Below are 22,407 nucleotides of genomic sequence, written 5' to 3'. Positions count from 1 at the left end.
ATTCAGTGACGTTTTATAAAATTAAGATCTATGGAATTTTTTCACTAGATTTTTGCGATTAACTTCCCAAAACTGGTTTAATTGAATCGAAATTATGGGATAGTCTAAAACTGACTTCAAAAACAGAGCAGAGAAATAAATTTATTGCAAATTGCACCTCTTCAAAGTCAACCCAAATTGGCTGCCCTCTCAACAACTGTAAACCGTGCATCCCCTTAGTCATTCCCACCAAGATCAATCTGCCTGCCCCCCAGGAGGGAAAATTCAAACTAACAAGGCATCAGCTGGACTTACCTCTGTGTCGGTTGGTTTGTTTGTCGAACATCAGCATGGCATCCTCAATCTGTAACGAGAAGAAAAAAAAAAGAACAAAGTTAAACAAACAGTTCAAACTTGGTCGCTTGCTTGAGTTGGGGGTCAACGGTCCCGGGACAAGTTTACCGCCTTGTTACCTTTCGTGTCCAACACGATAGGGAACACGGGACTTATGAGGGAGGTGGGGAGCTTAAAAATTTCTCCAACAGCAGCAGCGCTGCTGCAGCGTCTCGAGCAGGTAAGAATTCCATAAATTTTCCAGATCTTCAACTTTTTCTGCTCCGAGATACAGGCAGCCGCCACCACACTTATGAAAATAAAACGAGAAGCTGAGATTTCCCATCTTGAAGCTTTCTTCAACTACCTCCTCACCCCCCCTAGTTGACCGTAACGCAAAGTTGACGGAACGCGCCAGCAGAGAAGCCAAGCCATTGAGAGAAACTTTCCACATTTTACACCCACCAGCAGAAGTGTGGACCCGACCGGGCAGCCAGCAATAGTTCTGACATATTCTCGGCTTCTTTATGGCCAAGTTTTGGGATTATGAACTTTAAGATCCCCGCGCGGACCACCGTCACAAGTGCCCTGGGAGAGCAACCAGCAGCAGAACTCTTGAGGACGTCAAGCGAAACCGGCAGCGGCAGCACAATTCACTTGAGTTGGGGGCCCTGAGGTGGTGGAAGTGTCAATTTATATTTAGGCAAAATGTATTTAATGAAACTAAAAATACATTACATCAATTCCTATATTTTTTTCAGTTCAAAATTTCATGTTGGGAAATTGGTACAGAATACCAACAAAAAATCCAAAAAAATAATATTGATGTCAGTAAACGCATCAGTTCCATCAAGCTATGATAGATTTGGGCTCTCGAAATACGCTTCAATCGACAAAATCAAATTTTAGTAAATTCCCTGCCATTAAATAAAATTATTAATTTCGGGTATAAACTCTATTCTATACCATTTTTGTCCAAAATTAACAATTTTATGTACTGACAGGAAATTCAATAAATTTCAATTCAGTCGTTTTGAGCATGTTCAGGGAAACCCAAATCTATCATACCTTGATGAAAGTGAAGCGTTTACTGACATCAACCTTCTATATATTTTTTTTAATTTTCTGTAACAATTTCTCAACAAATAGTTTTGATTGGAAAAATTTACAGGAATTTTAGAAATAATATTTGTTTTGAAAAAAAAATAAAAAAAATAAAAAATTAAGTATAAGCCTTGTTAGTGTACAATATTTGAATATTTTTTAATAGTTTCGGATAGAACAGACACAGAACATCTGAAATAGTGCATCGTTTTCCAAATTTCAAGTTTTTAAGTGCTCTAAAAATTTCTGTCCCTATTCAGACTGTAGTCCCGATTCGCCCCAGGTGACGGTATCGAGTTCATGGAAAATATTTTTTAAAGTTTATTTTTTCGATTTTAAGTCAAAAAGTACAAATTCAACTTCTTGAACATTTTGAATTTTTGGACGGAAAATCAAGAAAAGAGTAAAAACATACAAACATTTTTAAAAAATTTTGCCTTATTTATCAGTTGTAGTGTAATAAGTTTTTGAGTATTTACTGATACTTCATGTTTTCAAATATTGAAAATTAAGCTTGAAATTTAACAAGGGCCATTTAACAAGACAGAAAATCCTATGACAAGATTTGAAATAACCTTAAAATATTAAATATAAACAAATATTCAGTATAATTAAAAAAACATTCTTATTATTGAGCGTGAATTGAAATAATTTTGATCTGGTATTGAAAAACAAGTATCTTAAATCAAAAAATGGTCGCTGCAAATATTTTTTGAAGTCTATGTCTCTCTGTTCTGAGCAAAAATAAAACACGCTAAAAAATATCATGCCATGCTTTTGAATGAAAAAAAAAAAGTTGATTTATGGCCTTATCTGTTCAGTTAATTTGCAATTAAAAATTTAAAGTGATTTGTATATCCACAATTTTATTAACTTTTTATGTTCACAGCAAAAAAAAAAAGTTGAATTTTGGTTTGTTGAATATCACCTCTTTTTTGAGTAATTTTACCTAAATGAAGCGTAAAATGTGAACCCGATGAAAATTCACCAGTTTCTGATAAAATGTTAAACATTTTTTCGACACAAAATCTGTCAGCATGAATATTACCATTTTTTCTATGTTGCCAAAAAAATAAATAAATAAAATAAATAAAGTATGGAAATTTCTTCTAATTAATTGCACTGTTTTCAATGAAATTTTTTTTTTGATGCTTTTAAAAATATTAATATTTAAAAGTTTGATTAAATTAGAAAAGTTTTAGGAAAATTGGAAAGATGAATTTAACAAATATTTGTAACGGCCTTGCTGAAAACCAAATCTTCCCAAGTGCTTTTAAATAGCTAACTGAATTAAAGTTAAACATATTCCTTTAAAATGTAATTTAAATGCATGGAGCAAAACCAATCAGGAAAATTCAGAAAAAAAATTCAGCTCATTTCAATTTGAATTCATTTTAAGTTAATTAAGCCATATTAAATTAATTAGCTCTCACCAAAATGTAGATCGAAACTAGATAATGCAATTTCAATTTATCATTGTAATTTGTTAAATCAATTTCAGTTTATTCAAAGTATTTCTTTTGTGCAAAGAGAGAATTTTCAATGAATAAATACATGTTTTACACTTAATTTTAGAAAAGAAAAATATAAAAATGAGGCTCTGATTTTTTAATATTTTTTATTTTATTTTTTGGATTTAGTAAAAAACAGATTAAAATAATGATCAAATTAATCAAGTGTAATTAATATCTAAAAATGATAGTTAGTTATTTTTTTTTTAGATTTGGTATCGTTATGGTTTCTATTGAATTTTTGGCAGATATTTCATAATACCTAAATTTGAATTTTGTTTTGAAAATAAGACTTAAACCTAGAAATAAAAGAAAGAATTGTTCTAAATTTATTTAAAAAAAATCTGCGTTTATAAATGCCAGTTATAATAAACATAAAGACTTTTAATTTTGAACTAAACAAAACATTGTGTTTTAAATAATTAAATTTTCAGTAAATTTTCTTATTTATAACATCAAATTTGATCCTTTTTCGCTCGGGTCATGGACCGTCCAACTTGTGAAGGCGATGTAGCTCACTCGGAAGTAGAACAGTTAAAAATTATAATCTGGTGGGGTTGAATCAGAAAGTTCAAGTTGGTTTGTATTTAAGAGAAAATTAATCTCCATTTACTGAAAAAATAAGGTTGTACAGATAAATACAGGTAATTTTTTATCGGAATAAGCATCAAAATTATTTTGATATTTTGAACTACGCTTTTGAATTTTTGAAGATATTAGTTGGGTTTCAGATGAGTTTAAATAAAAAAAAATTCATGTATAGAATTTGGTAATTTTAAAATTTTAAATTTTTATTTTTTTTCTCACACTTTTCTTACTGTGATTCTTGAGCCAGAACGTTCCTCGTTGCACTTGAGTTTTATTACGAGTTTGCTGATCTCAACCATATTTTCGCGAGCTTTCCCTCCACCTCCTACTGCTGGCCTTTCGAATGTTAAAAAAGTGGAGTCTTTCTAGCCGAGGGGTGCCCACGGTGGGGGGTGGTGTTGAAATGCGACGTGGAGTCTGTCTGATGCTTGTTATATTCTGCTCCGCTTGCTTAATCCACCGCGATAGATGAGTGTTATTTCATTCGTTTTTCGTTCTGTCAGACGACTTACAGGGTGGGGTGTTGGAAAAAGTTTCACCCAGTTGTGGTGTGCAGGGGAGAGCTTTCTGGTGTAAAGTTTTACGATGGTTAAATCTTTGGCCGCGCAACAATCCTCAACGAGTCTGTGCGGATATGACGTGTGTCAAAACATGAAAGCTTTCACGCTCTGTTGCGTGAACTCTGTGCTTTGTTTCAGTGAGGTTTGGGGGTTCCTTCTAGGTGGATCGATGAAAAGTGTTGTGAAATAACGTTGCGTTTTTGCGGTTCTTGTCTGCACAATATTGACCAATCCAGAAGATGGAATCAGTTTTTTTTTATTTTCTATCAAAACTTTGTATGTTTCCAGAACAGTGTTTTTTAACATAAAAGTTTCATAAACGTCTTAATCAGACGTTACTTTGAAAGGAGAAGGTTATGTTCGTCAAACCAAAAAAGTTAAGAGTTTATTCTCCAATTCTGACACGTGCCCCATAGTCAATCTTCAAACTATTGTTTCAGTCACTGCCAGCTCGTAAAGCATATCCCCAAAGTGATTTCATAAATAATAAAAGTTTTCTAATTATGCGAAAAAGACGATCATCAAAAAACATCTTTAAAACACATTCGGGCTCCTTTTCCCTTTTTCGCTCCTCCTATGAGACGGAAACGAAACGGTTTCTTCGCCCCGTGTCGAACTTTTCCGGTTACTCGAGGGGAAAAACTGGGTTGAGTGGCGTGGGCAAACTTTTCCAGCCCGATGACGACGACGGCAGCAATGAACCAGAAAAACCTCCGTCGAAAAACACAGCACAACTCCTTCACATACATTCAGGCGCAAACGAGCTTTTGCTGGGAGGACCAACTTTTCTTTGAAGTGGTGGGCGCGGTTTTTTCGGGAGGTCGGAACTCGTTTTGAACTCCCCCCCCTCCTTCCTCACCCTTTTAAAAAAGGGGGGTGGCAAGTGTTTGAGAAACACACAATAATTACACAAGCCGCCAGATCGGGGCCCCGGAAGTGCACGGACGACCTCGGAAGCCACGAGATAATCTTTAAATTAAAATACTTTTCTTCGTCGACAAAGTCAAAGGAAAAGGTGTCTGAGCTTTTTTTTCTCATTCCTTTCGCCGCAAGTTGGAAGCAACAGAGTAGAAGCGCAAGTGTATCGTAATAATTACCGGCTGCTCGCCGTAAGGCGGTCTGAAGCAGATAACCCCAGGGGAAATACGGAAAAACCTCAACATTGGAAAACCGATTCAATCGGAAAAGTTGGCTCATCTCCGGTGGAAGAGCAGTTTTATTCTTGTGGCAACCTTAACCAACCAACTTGGGTTTTGAAGAAGATCTTTTATTTTTGTTTTTGATCTCCGACTTTAAGCATTTCCAAGTAAAATTAAACTCTTCAAACGATTTGCATCAATTGAAGCTCGTGTGCAACATCTTCCTCAAAGCTCCTTTCAGCTCGTTATTGCTGCACCCCTCACATAATACTCAATTACTGACTCAAGGGACTCGGGGTTCCTTCTGCGAACGACACAGCAGCACCATCAGGAAGCTTTTTTCCCTTTCGATGAAGCAGTAGACGTCGAGCAGAAAGAATCAACATTCCATTAGGGAGGAGTGTTTGGAGGAGATTTTCCCTCACTTTATCATGCAAGAAAAGCTTCTCGGAAAATCGAAACAGCAGCAAAAAGACACTCCCCTGACACTATAAGTGCAGCTTTTTTTTTCCTGGGAAAGAGCCACACGCAAATCGGTGCGCACCCTCTTAAGAGAGGGAGAGGGGGAAAATTCCGGAAGAAAATGCATGCTTTTTACTTGATTTTCATTGCTAGTTCAGGACTAGTGGGAAGGGAGGAAATTCTTGTTAGTAAAAAATAATTTTGTTAAGACACTTTTGGGTGTGGAGGTTAATTTTAGGGAGAGGACATGCTGTCTCTTAAGAGACTAGTAAGTAGAAAAATTAGAGCTAATTTTGAACGTTTTTTTTTATATTTTGTGTTTTATATCTGTGCCAACATTTAATCAAAAAATCATGATTAAATTAGGCCGGAACAAATATTTTTTAAAGTTTCACCCCCTTGATATTTTGCTCGAAAAACTTTTCAAAATTCCAATGTAAATTGAAGCTGAAATCAATTTAAAATGAATTCTCTTGCGTTGAAAAGCATTTTTAGCATGTTTTGATTTATTAAAAAAACTTGTGATTTTTTTTTTTATTTTCATTGAACGTATCGCAAAAACATTGTTTTCGCTCAAAATTTTGTTTTCGTCAAATCTTACAATTTATTGAAAACTATAAATGCAAACAACTGAACTATTGTAAAATGCATTTTAAAACACTGTTTTCATTCAAATGTTGCGATTATGGCCTGTTATTTCAATTTTTCTTGTTTGTATCGAAAAGTTCAACTTTTCAGCACTTGTATCGAAAATTGAAAATCAAATTAAAAGGGTTTGTTCTAGGAATGCAAAAAAAAATGTATTCGAGCACTTTTTTATAGCACTCTTCGTATTTTTCCAACTCAGTTATCCTCGTTAAATAAATATACGATACATTCCATGCTGACAAAAAGGCTTACTTATTGCCACCAAAATTAAGTGTGCTGAAAAGTTCATTTTAGCACTAATTTAAAAAAATGATTTTAAAATATTTTCTACCAATTATAACCGATTTGAAATATCAAGATTTTCTTAAAAGTTAAGTTTTTACGCAAATATTATTTTGTTATTTTCATCACAACTTTGTAACTGTTTCAATATTTCAAAATATGCAAAAAAAAACTTTTTCATTTGCCTACTATCCTTTGATTTGATTTTTTTTTTCACAAAAATGATTTATTCGTAAACATCATGGTTTATTCGTTTTTGTTCAACGTTAAATGTCTGAAATGATATTTTTTGACAAAAACAACAAATTTTCATATTAAAAAAATAACCGATTGGGACTTGTAGCGAAATTTCCAAAACAAAAATTGTGTAATTATCCCAAAATATAAAAAAAACGATATAAAATACCAAAAGTAAATGAATTTCCAGATTTTTAAATTTTCCTTTAATTTTGTGAGTGTTTTCTGTTTGGCTGAGAAATTTCAATTACAGCTTCTAAAAAGTGAGCTGGATGTAAAATTTGCAATATGGTTAAAGCCAAAAAAAAACATAAAAAACATATTTTTTTGACTTTCAAAATTAGTCTAATAGATGCTGCAATAATGTTTCCTACTCTTGGCAAATCCATTGTTAGGATATCCATTAACTTTAAATGAAGTTTTTACTAGCCTTATTCACAAAAAAATCTTCATTTCAAAGTTTATTTTATTAACAAATGATTACAAAACATTAGAGTACTTACGAAAATGTATTTTACAGAAATATTTTGATTGAAATATTAAAACCATGGCTTGAAATTTATTTATTTTTTGCTTCCTCCTCGACTTTGGCAAGAGTCAAGAGACAAAAACTTTGAAAAATATTAGCTACGGCCTTATTATCATTATTATTTTAAGCCAGTGTATCTCAGCATAACAAAAACCTTTTCAAAATATATTAAAGATTTTTCATAATTTTTTTTCAAAGGCGGTCAAACATGATCTCGTCTTAAACAATCATTTATTACAATTTATTAAAATTTTGGAACCAGAATAAAAAAAATTGCAATTATTTTAATTACATTGTAATTCTGAATTCCTCCAATTCAAGTCATTTTTTTGGCTGCATTTGCATTACCGTAAAACGGGGTGACTTTGATAGGTTTGAGATTTGTCCGCAAAATGAAGAGTAACTTTAATTAAGAAAATGTTGATGATTGGCAATATTTCAAACTTGTCAAAGTGTCATGATTTTCTCAATGAACATGATTTTGAATCGGAAAACGGAATGCATTTTCGGATTCTTTGGACAATTTTTCACTAGGCGAAGGTAAAATAAGTTTGTAAATAATAAATAATGTGAAACAAATAATAAATAATTTGAAACATAATTTTAAAAAAATCTCCAAATTATAGACAATTTCAGTTGAACAAATTTTATATAAATTGTGAAAAATTGTGATTCATGCTTCTAATCAAGTATAAAATGCAATAGAAATCGATATTTTATGAACATTACTATATTTAACAAATTTTAGGGAATATTCCAACTTTTAAACAATTTTACCTAAAATTTGTATTTATTTTGTTAAAAAGCTTAAAAACTTAGTTAACTCAGTATAAACAATGATTTTTTTTCTTAAAAATTATATTGGCAACCATCACTAGTACATTTGACGTGAAAATGTTTGAACACCTTAAATCTGATTTTGACAAGAATAAAAACTATGACTATCAAAGTCACCCTGGAATTTTAACAAAGAATTTTTAACGTAGCTTTTTTCCTAAACATTATTGAAAAAACTTTTTCTCAAAAATAGTGCATGGACTTTGTGTGGCCTACCCCAGTACATGTTTTAAAAATAACAATCTTGAGAAAAACCTTACCAGTTGGAAAATATTCCAAAAATAAATTGAAATCCTATCATTGTCACCCAATGTCATCAAGTGTTGTAAGTTTTGTGATTTTTTTTTATTTATAAGTTCATTTAAAAGGAGCGTATAATTTTTTTAGAGAAGTAACGGGTAAATTTATCCAGGGACAACAGCTTGTTTTCTTCAACTAAATTTGTCGCATTTAAGGTCCCAATCCTGAAATAATTTTATTATAATAATAGTCAAGCTGTCTCAAAAATCCTTTTGAAGACATTTTTTAAAGGAAAATAAGATAAAATAAATCGTGAGTTTTCTTATTTTAAGAAATTCTGAATTGCTGATAACAAAAATCTTCTTGCAAGAGACTCTGGTTGATGTGCACCGTTAATATTAACAACTTCAAATAAAAATTTCCAAAGATACAGATTTCTGAAAATTTAGACAGCATTTTTGTACGATTAGCTTACAACATTGTATGAAAATTTGCAAAGACGAAAAAATAATGCAAAATGTGTTTCAAAATCAAAATCAAAACCAAAATTAAAATTGTAGGCCAAATCTTTTTGCAACATTCATGTTTTCAAAAACATAAACTGAATTGAAAAAAAAAACACTTTTCCGTACCTTAAAAAAGCAAAAAAAAAAAAAAATCTACAAGAACCTGAACCCGCGTGTACTTTAAAACTCCAATCATCTCCTTCGGAGCATGAGTAATTGAATAGATTGCCTTCCACTTATCGGCAAAAGCGAACGCCATCATCGGTTCTAGCGGCAGCAGCATTCCCAGCATTCCACTTCTGGAGATAGTCGTTGCAGCAGCGGAGTGCCCGCAGGACCGACTACCGCGCTGCAACACGTGAAGAAGGCAAGATTGCTATCGGAAACTCGGGGGCCGGGGCAAATTTCGCTAAAAAGCTCATAGTTTTATTTCGATCCACGTGGTTTTGGACCCGCCGGGCAGAGCAACTGCTCGCGCTCCCACACAGGTCTCAGCGGTGAAAGCTTATAATCTCCAGGTCGTCCTCGGAAACCGGGGGAAAAACGCAACGAACGGATTAAAATATCGCTTCGGCCGCCCGGAGGTCCAATATCCCGGCGCTTCATAAAAGAGGTTGATCTCTCTTGCGGTTTGGCGCTGTGACTTGGCTTTGGCCGAGCTTCGGAGTTCCGGAGCAGGCCGCCCGTGGGCAACCTTTCGATAAGCGAGGACGAGCAAATCGAATCGGAACGAAGTTAAACTCACCCCAGTGGACGGTATTTCACGAAACTTTTCGATTTTCTTTCCCCAACCTTGTGTAGAAACAATCTATGGAACAGTCAGTTGCCGGCGGCAACCCGGGTGCAGCGTCCTGGCGTCCCCAAAACGGTCACCCTCGCACTCACATCTCGGGATGACGACACTTTTCGACGACCAACGGGTTTCGTGGGGGGTATAAAAACGAATTTATGGGTCAGTGGAAGATTATAGTCTGATAATTGCGGAACGTTTTGTGGGACTCCACGAGATTGTCCGGCAGGCTGTGACGGTTCTGGTCAGGGGGGTCAGTCTCGTGGAAGGTCTTCAATACTTCTTTTTTTTATCTAAATCACGAGGCAACTATCTGTGGAGGTCTCCCAAAAGGTTGGACAACTGGTCTGACGATCAGGGATGAATTTCAAGGAATTTAGGAAGAATTTCAAATCCAGAAGGTCAATCCCCGTGCAACTCGGCTTAATTAAGGAAATTAAAGAGTTTAAAAAAATCAGACTCAATTCTGAACATCCCTGCTACCCCCCTTAAAACTCACCCACTCGCGAGATGTCTTTAATGGCGCAGATGAGCGGACTGACACTAAAACGCAGCAGCAGCAGCAGCTTTTGGGGTTGGGACGAATTTTATCGCCACCCAAAGAACGATAATTAAACATAAAAAACTATCGTAAAAGCCGGTCTCGCGGGCCATTATGAGATGAGGTTATGTGAGTTTCCAGATACTGGGGCGATTCGAGGAGGATTCTCCTCAGCCAGCAACAGTGTTGTCCGAGATATCGTTGCCGTTGACATTTGGGTTATGATGGCAGGAAAATGGGGAAATAGGTCCCGAGCGCTGGGTTGGTCGTTAATCAAATACTAAAGGGGAACTGCAAGCTTTACTTATTTTCAAGCTCTGTATAGAAGATTTCAAGAACTTCCACCAAACTTCAAGCAACTTAAAATTTCATACCCATGGACTCAACAATCTCCTCCGCTCTAAATCTCCCAAACAGCCCTTGCGTCATCACATTCCTACAAAGTACCACCGGACAAGTAACAGTGGCAAATTTATAGGCAAAAATGAGCTCCACTTTTCAGACCAGCAAAAAAACTAAAACCGGTAGCTCACAAATGCCACCATTTTTTTTAGCTGCTACAACTACCTTCTCTGAAGAGCTCATGTCGGACCTAAAATACCGGATGAGAAGGATTTAAATTTTCCCTGCCACCAGCGCGGCAGTGCTGCCAGCTCTACGAAACCGGAAATTTGCAACCTTCATCCTTTCACTCAGTCACTCAGCCGTGCTGGGCTGGTGGGAGTTTTGGTGGGGTTTACAGTCAGGTGCGTTTGAAAAAGTCGAAGTTAGTTTTATGAGAGTTAAAATTATCTTTCTTCATACTTATTTTACATTAAAATGAGATAAAATTGAAGCAAATATTGATTTTTAAAATATATCTTATTCATGTATTTACGATCAAACCGGTTTGAAACTTGTTTTACAATCCGAAAGCGTGAATTTTCAACAAATATTGGACTGATCAACAAATCGATAAACGAAACATAAATTACAATTTGTTTTTTTTTTAGTTGTTTTACAGATTACCGAATTTTTCAATTTGACAAGTACAATTATTTTTGAATGATTCTGTCTTTAATTTATGGTAAGCAAATCCCTACTACAAAAAATGGACTATTTTGTTAAAACATCCTAAGCAACTTCCAAACACATAAAAAATTGATTAAGTAATCTTATTTTTGATTTTTTTTTTTATAAAAAAAACAGTTTATTATAATTCTTAATTTTTCACAACTTTTTGCAAATTGGTTTAGAGGAATTATTGTATTATTTTTTTTTTCAATTTGGCTGTTTTATTATTTTTTTATCAATTTGGCTGCTTATTAACATGAAAATGTTTAAATTTTAAAAATTTGATTTTGACAAAATTTAATAGTTGATTGTTTTTTCAAACTTCAATTTCAGAAAAATATCCGAAATTATTTCACACAACAATTTTTAAAGGGTTAAACTTGAGAAAAATTAAATATTTTCAAATGAGCTCACAGTGACCAAATGCTATTCAACGCATTTAGGAATAAAATTTAGCAAAAAATTAAGATTTTGCTCTGAACTCTTTAATGTACTTTACTTTTTTTTAAATCATAGTTGACCAAAAATGCAAACTTTGAGGAAATTTTTTATCCCTTAAAAATATTGAAATTTGGTTCACAGAACATAAATATAAACAGAATAAGGTTTTACATTGGCAATTGTTGCTTTTATGCGCACTTTACTATATATTTTTTTGAAATTATACCTCAAAAATATTTTTTTGCTTAAATTTTTTTATTTAATTATTTTCAGGTAACAGTAGAAAATATCGAAACAAGCGAAATTCCGGACACAATTTTTGGCATCAAAAGGTGTATAAACTCTTCATCATTTTAAGGGATTTCAACAACTCTCTGTTTTTGACTTGGCTAAAAACTGTGTTTTGACCAAATGGGTAATTTTACTTCAATAATTCATCCAAAAAAATATCCATGCCGAATAAATTGGGCCCAAACAAATATCTAAATAATTTTATATCTTAAGAATGGAGTTTCTAATCAATCTTCGGCAATGTTGTTAGTTTAGGTAAGAACAATTTAAAAACAAAAAAAATCAGAATAAAATCAACACATATTTCATATTTAACTTTTCTATTCAACAAATCATTTTGCGGCAATCACTCTTTTAAAAATGAATATCATTGATTTTTGTTATTCCTGTCCAAATGTTATTCATATTAAAATTTAAAAAAATATGTATATTTTCATAAGAAAAAATAACTAATAAATATAAGAAACGATTATAAAAAATTGGTGATTTTATTAGTTATTATCAAAATGTTGGTAGAATATTTTAAGAACGAACAGTTTTGAATAAAAAATGACAATAATCGGCATTATATTGAAAGTTTTGGCCTTTTTAAATAATATTCTTAATTATAAAACTTTTCTAAACATTTTGTTTTCGAAGGATCATAAAATTTCATTTTTTTTAAATTGAAAATTAGACATAAGAAAATGTAGGAATGTTTATATGAGACTAAAAAAATATAAATTTTCTTGTCTTTTTCTTTTATTCGCTGTGTTTCAGCAACCAGTAGTTGAATCTTTATTGTCTCTGAGGCAATTTTATTGTAAATTGTCTGATTTTTTTTTTGAAAATATTCTTAGTCATGGACTTTTATGGACACTATTTTAAAAAATCGAAAAACAGGAATTTTCAGTTAAAATTAAGCTAGCTTATATTTTGAAAGCGATACACTTTATCAAAATAATCTGTAAAGTACTTTTCGATTGCTAATATGCACGAAAAACTAAAGTAAAAAAAATACTTAGATTTCGGTGTAAAAAAAAATAATTAAAAAATCTTAGCTCGGCGGCAATTTTTTTGTTCTACTTCTCTATGGCTTAAAAGTTGCAGTTTTGTCCCCTAAATCATATCCAAATATTTCAAAAATATTAAAATACGGATTATGAGACTTTGATTTTTTGTAAAAAAAATATTATTAAAAATCAGCAAAAAAAATCTGTGTAATTACATTTTCAAATAGTTCCCATTAATACTTACAACTTTGCCTAAGACACCAAATCGATCAGAAAATTTCTTCAAAAGTAACAGATTTTCGCAAATATTTACGTACCATTTTTGTAAAAAAAATGAATGGAGAATTGTATGGGTGAACCAATGACACAAAATGACTTCTTTGTCAAATAATAAAATAAAAATCAAATCCATTTCCAGTTTGTGTAGATAATGGCTTGATGAATTACACATTTAAAAAAAATCAGGAAATTGTTTGAAATTTATTTTTCAACTTTAGGCCGTTGCAAATATTTTTTGAAGTTTATGTCCTTCGAATCTGACCAAAATTGAGAAGGGAGGGGGAGGGGCAAAAAACTAAAATAAGTATGAAAATTGAAATAAAGGGCCATGGTTTCAATATTTTAATGAAAAAAGTGTTTTAAAATGCATGATACACCTGTCCAGTTGTTTTGCCATCATTAGTTTCCAAAATATCTAAGTATTGACGAAAATTTTATTTTTTACGAAAAATATTTTTTTTTGCGGTGCTGTACATTGGAATTTCATAAAAATTCAAACCATTTGTAAACAAGCTCAAATATGCTAAATATGATTATCAATGCTAAAAAATGCATTTTAGATTGTTTTTAGTTGATTAAACTTCTATCTTCATGGAAATTTTTGGAAAATATTTGTTTTCCCCTCTGATTTTTCAGACCAATTTTGAAGGGGAGGGCGACATCATTTTTTTAAATATTTGCAACGGCCTTACTACCTTAAAAACAAATTTGTCTGATATGCATTTTTATGAAAACGAGAAAAACGCGTGAAAAAAAACAAATGTCATTTTCATCTTAATCAACATGTTCTTAGATCTTTTGATGATTTCATTATAGTTTTGGTAGGAAATCAAGAAAAACATTTCAACCGAAAAAATTTCAAAATTTTCATTCAACCAACTGTACTTTTCCAGCAAGGTGCAGAACACTAGCTGCAGCAGCACACGTGTTCCACCAGGGTTCCATCGTCCGTCCGTCCGTCTGTAATGCTTGAGTCTATTATGAGTGGGGAAATTTATCTCCATGTGCAGCGGCAGCAGCAGCAGCATCGCGTTGAGCTCTTTCAGCTGTTACACACTCACATCAGGCAGGAAAACTGCACATAAGAAAGGGGAAAACGCTGCACCGAAAGAGTTGAAAAAAAAAATGACATCCAGTTAGTGTCCGGACGACCTGGGCAAGACACGGGCGACATTAGTTTTAAGCATGAATTTTGAAATGATTCATTTCGTGGGGTAGAGGAGCCACCGCGGACAAGTCAAGTGAGTCAATTTGATTCAATTTGTGCTGTAATTGGATGCAATTTGTTGAAGGATGTTCGGAAAATATAACACTTTTGAAGAAAAGCTTATGTTCAAACGCCTGAAAGTAGGCAAAAAAAAAGATTTCGTAAATTGTAATTTTTTTTATCTAATTCTATTCTGAAAGATCCAACTAAGAACCACAAACAGTGGAATGAAAAATGAGACACATTAGTGGCAGCAGCAGCAGCAGTCTGGAACCTCACTTGGTGCCAGCAGAAAGGGGTTGAATAATGACTTCCGGGGGTGAGGCCTCGGCCAATTTTTGGCAACGTGGCCGAAAAGAATAAATAGCCACTAAACAACCAACTTCCGGCGAGGGGTGGGGAGTGATCCAATCGAGAAAAAAAAAACACAAAACGGGGAAAAACAGATAAATTTTCCGGTTTGTGTCATTTGCAGTTAAAATTTATTTGTCATTACACACAGGCCTATTTTGGAGGGGGTGAGACAGAGCGAAAAGAAAGCTTTTTCCCCTAATGGGTGGCTGAGCTTTGTTTTTCCGTTTTGGTTGGAAAATTTCCCCCCACCACCGCCCCCAGAAGTCGAGCAGAGACAACCCGAGCGGCGGGATTAAGATTTATGGTGAAACTTGTTGATTTTCGATCGCAATCTTGGCACTTTTGGTGGCAGCGCGCGGCGAAGCGCGAAAGCGGCGTCTTCTTCTGAGGCCCCTGACGAGCTGAGCTATGGGATGGGACCGGAAGCAGATGATCGCCGTCCTTTTTTTTCGGCGGAAGTTGTAATCGGCAAACGAGTGAGTTGGGATTTGAGGACAGCTGGGTGATTAATTTGAGTTTGAGAGGGGGAGATTGCAGACTTTCTGTAAGTTATCTGAAAATTTCAACGAAATGGTACAAAAATCTCCTTGAAATTCATGTGTGTTCCAGAAAATCGATGTTTAAACAGAATCATACCCCGGTTCGTTACAGAACCGACATCAATCCCACCTAATCTTTGATATCTCTGCGGAGAATCGAACCAAAAAACCAAACAAATATCTTCCAAGGGAATCTAAAGAAAGCAAACTTTTCCCCCAAAACAAAACACAATAGCGAAATTCCCCTCCAAAACCCCCCGAGAGAACAAAAGTATCCAATATCGATCTCAGCCTGTTTGCCATTCCCACCCGAAAAAAACATCTGAAGATAAAAGATTTCTCACAAATAAAACATTCCTTGAATCACGCGAGAGCTGCGCCTTTCAATATGCAAATTTTCAACTTTCTTTCCCCTTGACGTGCACCCCGCGGCGGCGACGGCACTCCGCAGAGTCTGAGACGAATGTACATCAGCTTCGAAATGAACCTTCTCGGAGTGGGGGTGTAATTTTTCCCACCATCGACGCGCTGCGCTGACAGCAACCGGGGAAAGCTCGTAAAAGTGGAGCGATTTTTCGACCCGAGAAAAGTGAGGTTTCGAAATTTTAATTCAAAATGCTTAAAACAGTCAAGTTTGTCGAGAATTAATCATTTTGACTTATTTAAGACGTTTTCAGACGTCTCAAACGTCTGATGACATTTAAGACGATTTCTGATATTTGAGGCGTCTGCTTACAATCGAAACGTCTGTTGACATTTAAGATGATTGCTGACAGCTGAGTAGTTTTTTTGATATTTGTCCGTCGAACGTCTACTGACAGTTAAGACGTTTGCTGGCATCTATGACAATTATTCCTATATGAGACGCTTACTGTCAGCCAGCGTTGCCAGGTTTACAGAGAAATCTGAAAATGATCGATTTTTTTTAACAAATTGATCACATTCCATCTCTCCAAATCTTAACTTGTGTATTTTTACTTGTCAGATTTAATTTAGATTTAATCAGCATTAAGCCATATTTTATGTTATTTTTACCTGGTAACCCTGCTGCCAGCTAAGACGTATGTAGAAATCAAAGTCATCTCTTAATTTTGACACGTCTCCTGAGTTCTGATGAACTCCAAGTTTTCCTAAGCATTTTCTAACATATGAGACGCCTTATGATAGTTGGAACGTTTTCTGGCATCTGAGAAAACTGTTGGTTGCTGAGACGCTAACTAAAATTTTCAAGTTTGTATCATCATTTGATGCTAATTTTCGGAAGTTTGAAAGATCTGTTGAAATCTACAAATGAGAAGATTGTTGAATTCAAAAATGATTGCTGACTCTGAGGCATCTGTTTACGACTCAGGCGTCTATAAAAAATCAAGAAAATTGGTAATATCTACTATTATCTGAATCTTTTGATGAATTTATTTTCTGATATCTCGTCTGTTGAGTTGACAGTTCAATTTTAGCTGAAATCATCATCTTTTTTTGTGACGTCTGACAACAGTTTGCGAACATTCAACAATAATTCAAGCGTACTTTATTAAAAGGACTTATTTTTTTACAAGCATGTGTTGTGTATAGAAAAAATCGAGAAAATAAAGAAATCGAAGAAAATTAAGAAATTCAAGAAATTCAAGAAATTCAAGAAATTCAAGAAATTCAAGAATTTCAAGAAATTCAAGAAATTCAAGAAATTCAAGAATTTTAAGAAATTCAAGAAATTCAAGAAATTCAAGAAATTCAAGAAATTCAAGAAATTCAAGAAATTCAAAAAATTCAAGGAATTCAAGAAATTTAAAAAATTCAAAAAATTCAAGAAATTCAAGAAATTCAAAAAATTCAAGAAATTCAAGAAATTCAAGAAATTCAAGAAATTCAAGAAATTCAAGAAATTCAAGAAATTCAAGAAATTCAAGAAATTTAAAAAATTCAAGAAATTCAAGAAATTTAAGAAAAATTCAAGAAATTTAAGAATTTCAAGAAATTCAAGAAATTTAAGAAATTCAAGAAATTCAAGAAATTCAAGAAATTTAAGAAATTCAAGAAATTCAAGAAATTTAAGTAATTCAAGAAATTCAAGAAATTCAAGAAATTCAAGAAATTCAAGAAATTCAAGAAATTCTAGAAATTCAAGAAATTCAAGAAATTCAAGAAATTCAAGAAATTCAAGAAATTCCAGAAATTCAAGAAAATCAAGAAATTCAAGAAATTCAAAAAATTCAAGAAATTCAAGAAATTCAAGAAATTCAAAAAATTCAAGAAATTCAAGAAATTCAAGAAATTCCAGAAATTCAAGAAATTCAAGAAATTCAAGAAATTCAAGAAATTCAAGAAATTCAAGAAATTCAAGAAATTCAAGAAATTCAAGAAATTCAAGAAATTCAAGAAATTCAAGAAATTCAAGAAATTCAAGAAATTCAAGAAATTCAAGAAATTCAAGAAATTCAAGAAATTCAAGAAATTCAAGAAATTTAAGAAATTCAAGAAATTCAAGAATTTCAAGAAATTCAAGAAATTCAAGAAATTCAAGAAATTCAAGAAATTCAAGAAATTTAAGAAATTTATGAAATTCAAGAAATTCAAGAAATTCAAGAAATTCAAGAAATTCAAGAAATTCAAGAAATTCAAGAAATTCAAGAGATTCAAGAAATTCAAGAAATTCAAGAAATTTAAGAAATTCAAGAAATTCAAGAAATTTAAGAAAAATTCAAGAAATTTAAGAATTTCAAGAAATTCAAGAAATTTAAGAAATTTAAGAAATTCAAGAAATTCAAGAAATTCAAGAAATTCAAGAAATTCAAGAAATTTAAAAAATTCAAAAAATTCAAGAAATTCAAGAGATTCAAGAAATTTAAAAAAAATCAAGAAATTCAAGAAATTCAAGGAATTTAAAAAAAATATGAAATTCTAGAAATTCAAGAACTGAGAAAAGCCTATAAAAACCAACAATTTGAGACGTCTGGCAATATCTGAGGTTTATACTGACAGATGAGATGTCTGAGGACGTCTAAGACAAATTGTGACATCTTGGACGTTTACTGCCACCTGAGACGCTCGTCAAAGCTTGAGATATCTGACTGACATCTACTGACATAAGAGACGTCTGACGACGTCTGAGACAACTGATGACGTTTAAGACGTTTGAGACATCTGAGGCGTCTGATGACGTCTTTTAGTCTAGAATCCTTCACAAAATTCGCCCTAAAACCATCACCTCCCCCAGCTCGAATCGCACGCTATCGCTCGATCTCGCGCCGGGGGTGAAACACCACACAATCCGGCAAATAAGTCACGATTCGCTATCAATATATCAATCGGATCAATAAAGCAAAACCGGGCGTTCGGATCGCATCGCCTCCAAGCGGGCGCAAAATTAAAGTTTCGCAAGAAGGAAATAAATTTTCCATCTTCGAACGCGACCGACGAAGTCGCTGTGAGGGGAAAATCGAGCAAGACGTCTGAAGACGTCTGCGAACGTCGGACGCCGGTCCCAGTTGAATAAAGTGATTCTCACCCTCGCGTGGCACTGGAAATCGAACCCGACAATCGGATCCAATTTGAATGGGAAACTTTGAAGGCGGGTGGGGTTGTGGGAAAATTGTCGCTTGCTGGTGGGAAATGGTGAGAAGGGGAGGGGGATGCTTGGAAGAAACAAATAAATAGCTCCCCAGAGGGTGTGATTCTTGCTGCTCTGGATTGCGCCCGGACCAAGATGTATTACTTGCAGTGGTAGAAACAACGTAGTGGTGGGGGAGGGGGGACGGATTCTTTGTCTTTTGGATTGGCTGGTTTCTGGAACGAAGGACATTCGTCTTGGGAGTAGCCGTCCGGAATTAAAAACAACATTTGCATTCAAATGTCACCTGCGCCAGCTTTTGCTGGGGGGAAGTTGTATTTGAAGATTGGTGAAGACTTTTGGGATCTTGATTTTTAAAGAAGTTATTCAAACTCTTTAAAAACAATTCAACTAGCTTGAGCTCGTTTTCACCTCAGTTAAACCCAAACTTTACCAAGTGCCACAACTACTGGGGGTTGCTACTTCCTGTAGACACAACAGTGTTTAAAGTTTCTACTTATTGTTTACGTTGGCCACCGTGTCTGTTTTCTTTGGCTCAGGTTGAGATTTTCCTTTTTCCAGCAGGAGTTTTCCAAGCGAATCCTGGGTGCTTCAACACCTTTCTTTTCTCGAGAATGTGGAGTAACTTTTTCCCGTGGACGGAGAACTGCAATCAAGAAGCTATCGTCACTTTTATTTTCCTATTTCGATCTCCCTCCCCCTCCAGCAGTAGCAGCAACATCATCATCGTCATTGATGGAAAACGGGCTGGGATGGTCCTCGATGTTGAAAGCTGCTCGATTGTTTTCCTCTCTCCTGCTGAACTGATGTGTGTGAATTTTTCCGAGAAAAGCCATTTAAGTTGCGAGAAAAGCAGCAGCAAGTTAGTTAAGGAGTAAGTTGCTTGAGTAAGGAAAACGGAAATGGAAGCCGAGCAAAAAAAAAGTAGCAGCAAGACAATAAAGAATATTGAATCTATTGTTGCTGTGCGAGCGAGATGGCGAGCCACTTGAAGGTGGGAAAAGTGGAGGAAAAACTGTCGTTAATGGAATTTTCCTCCTCGGGAGCAGACTGCGAGTTGAAGCCTGGGCAATCGACTGAACCTTCCCCGAGAGTGAGCGATGGGTGGAATAAAACTAAACACACACACCGAAACGAACGAGAATGCGTAAATTATAGTGCTTTGGGTTGGAAAAGTGTGAACTTTGTTTTATTGCTTTTCACGTTGTTTTTGCTTTGTCTGGCTTGATGGGGGGAGGTTTTCCCTTCGAAGAAGTTGGTCTCCCTGGGGGCACTTGAGAAGTGCTGAAAGTGTTTCATCTTTGTTCGAACTTGAGCGATTGAAGAGATCGTTTGGAATTGAAGTCAAAACTATTTGAGAACAAAAAAAAACATCATTTCATTATCCGATTTCAGTTAATCGTCTTAGCCTAATACCTTGAAAAGCGATTATTTCAATTGAAATTTATGGCAACTGTCAGCACCAATTGCAACTGTTTGTGTTCGGTTTTACAGCTCACCGTAATCCTTCAAATTGAGCTGTAAATATCCGACCCCGGAGCATGAAAAAATAAACAAACGAAGCAAAAAAAAAAGCCGTCCAGCTGCAATCACAATAAAATCAGGTGCAAAGCAGAAAAAAAACATACGGCTTGCTCCTTAAGTGACCTCATAAATTTCCCCTCCCCAACCTTTCCCCAATCTTAAAGGTCCACCCCGAAGTGTTCGTCATTTGTAAGCAAACGATGGAAATAAACATCTCTAATTGAATTATTTTAATGTCCTGCTACATCCACCTTGCACAGGGGGAAAAGGCACTGATGGATGATGAAATTATTATTACCTTCCGTAATTTTATTCCTCTGGCCGCTGCGCGACCACACCTTGGAAGCCTCTAAAAATTGTGGGGTATAAATCTCGGATGCCTAGCTGAGGAAGACATTAAAATTTGTTATGATGACCAATCACAATTATGGCAGTTTTCTACCTCCCCTTTAGGTGAATCTCACCTGAAGAGTGTTGAAAATCAATTATTTTCTAAAAAAGAAAAAAAAATCCTATGGAAACCGATCCAATTTACACCGAAGCATAACTTCAGGCGTAAAGCATACTTTTAGGGGTATCAATCCTGGTTGGTCCACCTTCCCCCTCCCCGTGAGTGAAGCAAACAATATTAATACTTTCCGCTCGGCCATTAATGGCCGTCCGGAGCAGCAGCAGCAAATCCGACAGAAAAACAAGCAAGCTTAAAAAATACCCCCAAAACCGCGGGGCAACATTCTTCTTCTTCGGCGAAGACCGCACCAAACTATGCAAGGGAAAACAACCAAGCTCCGGCTGGCTTGATTATGGTGGCTTTTTTGACTGACCCTAACCCCGGGTAGGTGGAGAAAAAAAAGTGCAAGATATTTCGGAACAAGGATCGACGCAAGGACGAACGGGTGATTTTGTGGATCGGGACAAAAAAGTGGATAAATAGTTGGCCAGTTTGAGGGCATATTTCGTGCAGTAAACAAGGCGAGCAGGTTGTTTGTGATAGGGTGGTTCAATTTTTCGAAATAGTTTAACTGACTCTTCCACACAATAATTCCAGAAAAAATGGCTTCTGACATTTCACTTTTGAATTGATAACATAGACTTTGATCTATTCTGATCATTTAATGTCTTTCATCCCAACCGTATCTTGGTTATTACCTCTTTCAAATTATGACACTTTCAGTGAGAGCTAAACTAAGCTAAGTCTTCATCAACAAAGTTTCAACGAAGAGACTTCATGAGAGAGAAATGCGAAAGAGAGCTTTCCTCTCTCACGCACGAAATATCGGTAAAAGGAGGTTCAAAAAATCATCATTTGGATTATTCGATGAGACAGTAAGACATTTGCAGGTGTAACATTCCACCTCTGAAAATGACCTGTCACTTTTCGTAGATGAACAATGTTTGTAAACAAAACAATTGCACTTAAGTCGTGCTAACTGTGAGATTAACAAAAAAACTTCTGCTGATTGATTTGCGTGTGCGGGAAGCAAGTTCGCTTTTGTCTGACAATCAATGTTTGTAAACATTGTGACCAGTGTTGCAAATGAGTGATAGCAAAGCTATCAATTGATTATCTCTGCACCAAAAATATCCGAGAGTATAGCGACCTTCACTATAGCTTGTGAGATCTCTTCTTGTGTCTCGTGATTCCCACAGCGATGGCATTCTCTCTCTAACACTCCTTCCCTTTTCCTCGACTCTGCGCTCTCACCGCTGAGTCTCTCAATCTCTCCGAAAACTGCAATGAAAGCACGCGAGATGGCGATTAGGAGCCGACCACGCATGACGTCCCGTTAAACTGCGTTTGCGAAATTGGTTTTGTGGCGGCTTTTGTGGTTAAACGCTGTTGCGGTAGGATGATCGTGGAAGCGGGAATGAG

The 22,407-nt window shown here is 35.0% G+C and overlaps 1 protein-coding gene across 2 annotated transcripts in view; it reads right to left on the bottom strand.

Moving 5' to 3' along the window:
• Nucleotides 1-22,407, bottom strand: part of LOC120432606 (RNA-binding protein Musashi homolog Rbp6) — a 1,179,690-nt gene that overhangs the window by 152,328 nt on the left and 1,004,955 nt on the right. For both annotated transcript variants that reach the window (XM_052709473.1, XM_052709474.1), the window contains exon 8: nucleotides 295-343. In XM_052709473.1, coding sequence (XP_052565433.1) covers nucleotides 295-343 — 49 coding nt within the window. The remainder of the gene's footprint in view (nucleotides 1-294; nucleotides 344-22,407) is intronic.

Source organism: Culex pipiens, chromosome 3, assembly GCF_016801865.2.
Source record: "Culex pipiens pallens isolate TS chromosome 3, TS_CPP_V2, whole genome shotgun sequence".
Classification (NCBI taxonomy): domain Eukaryota; kingdom Metazoa; phylum Arthropoda; class Insecta; order Diptera; family Culicidae; genus Culex; species Culex pipiens.
The sequence above is the reverse complement of the archived record's forward strand: the minus strand, read 5'-3'. Positions and strand labels throughout refer to the sequence as shown.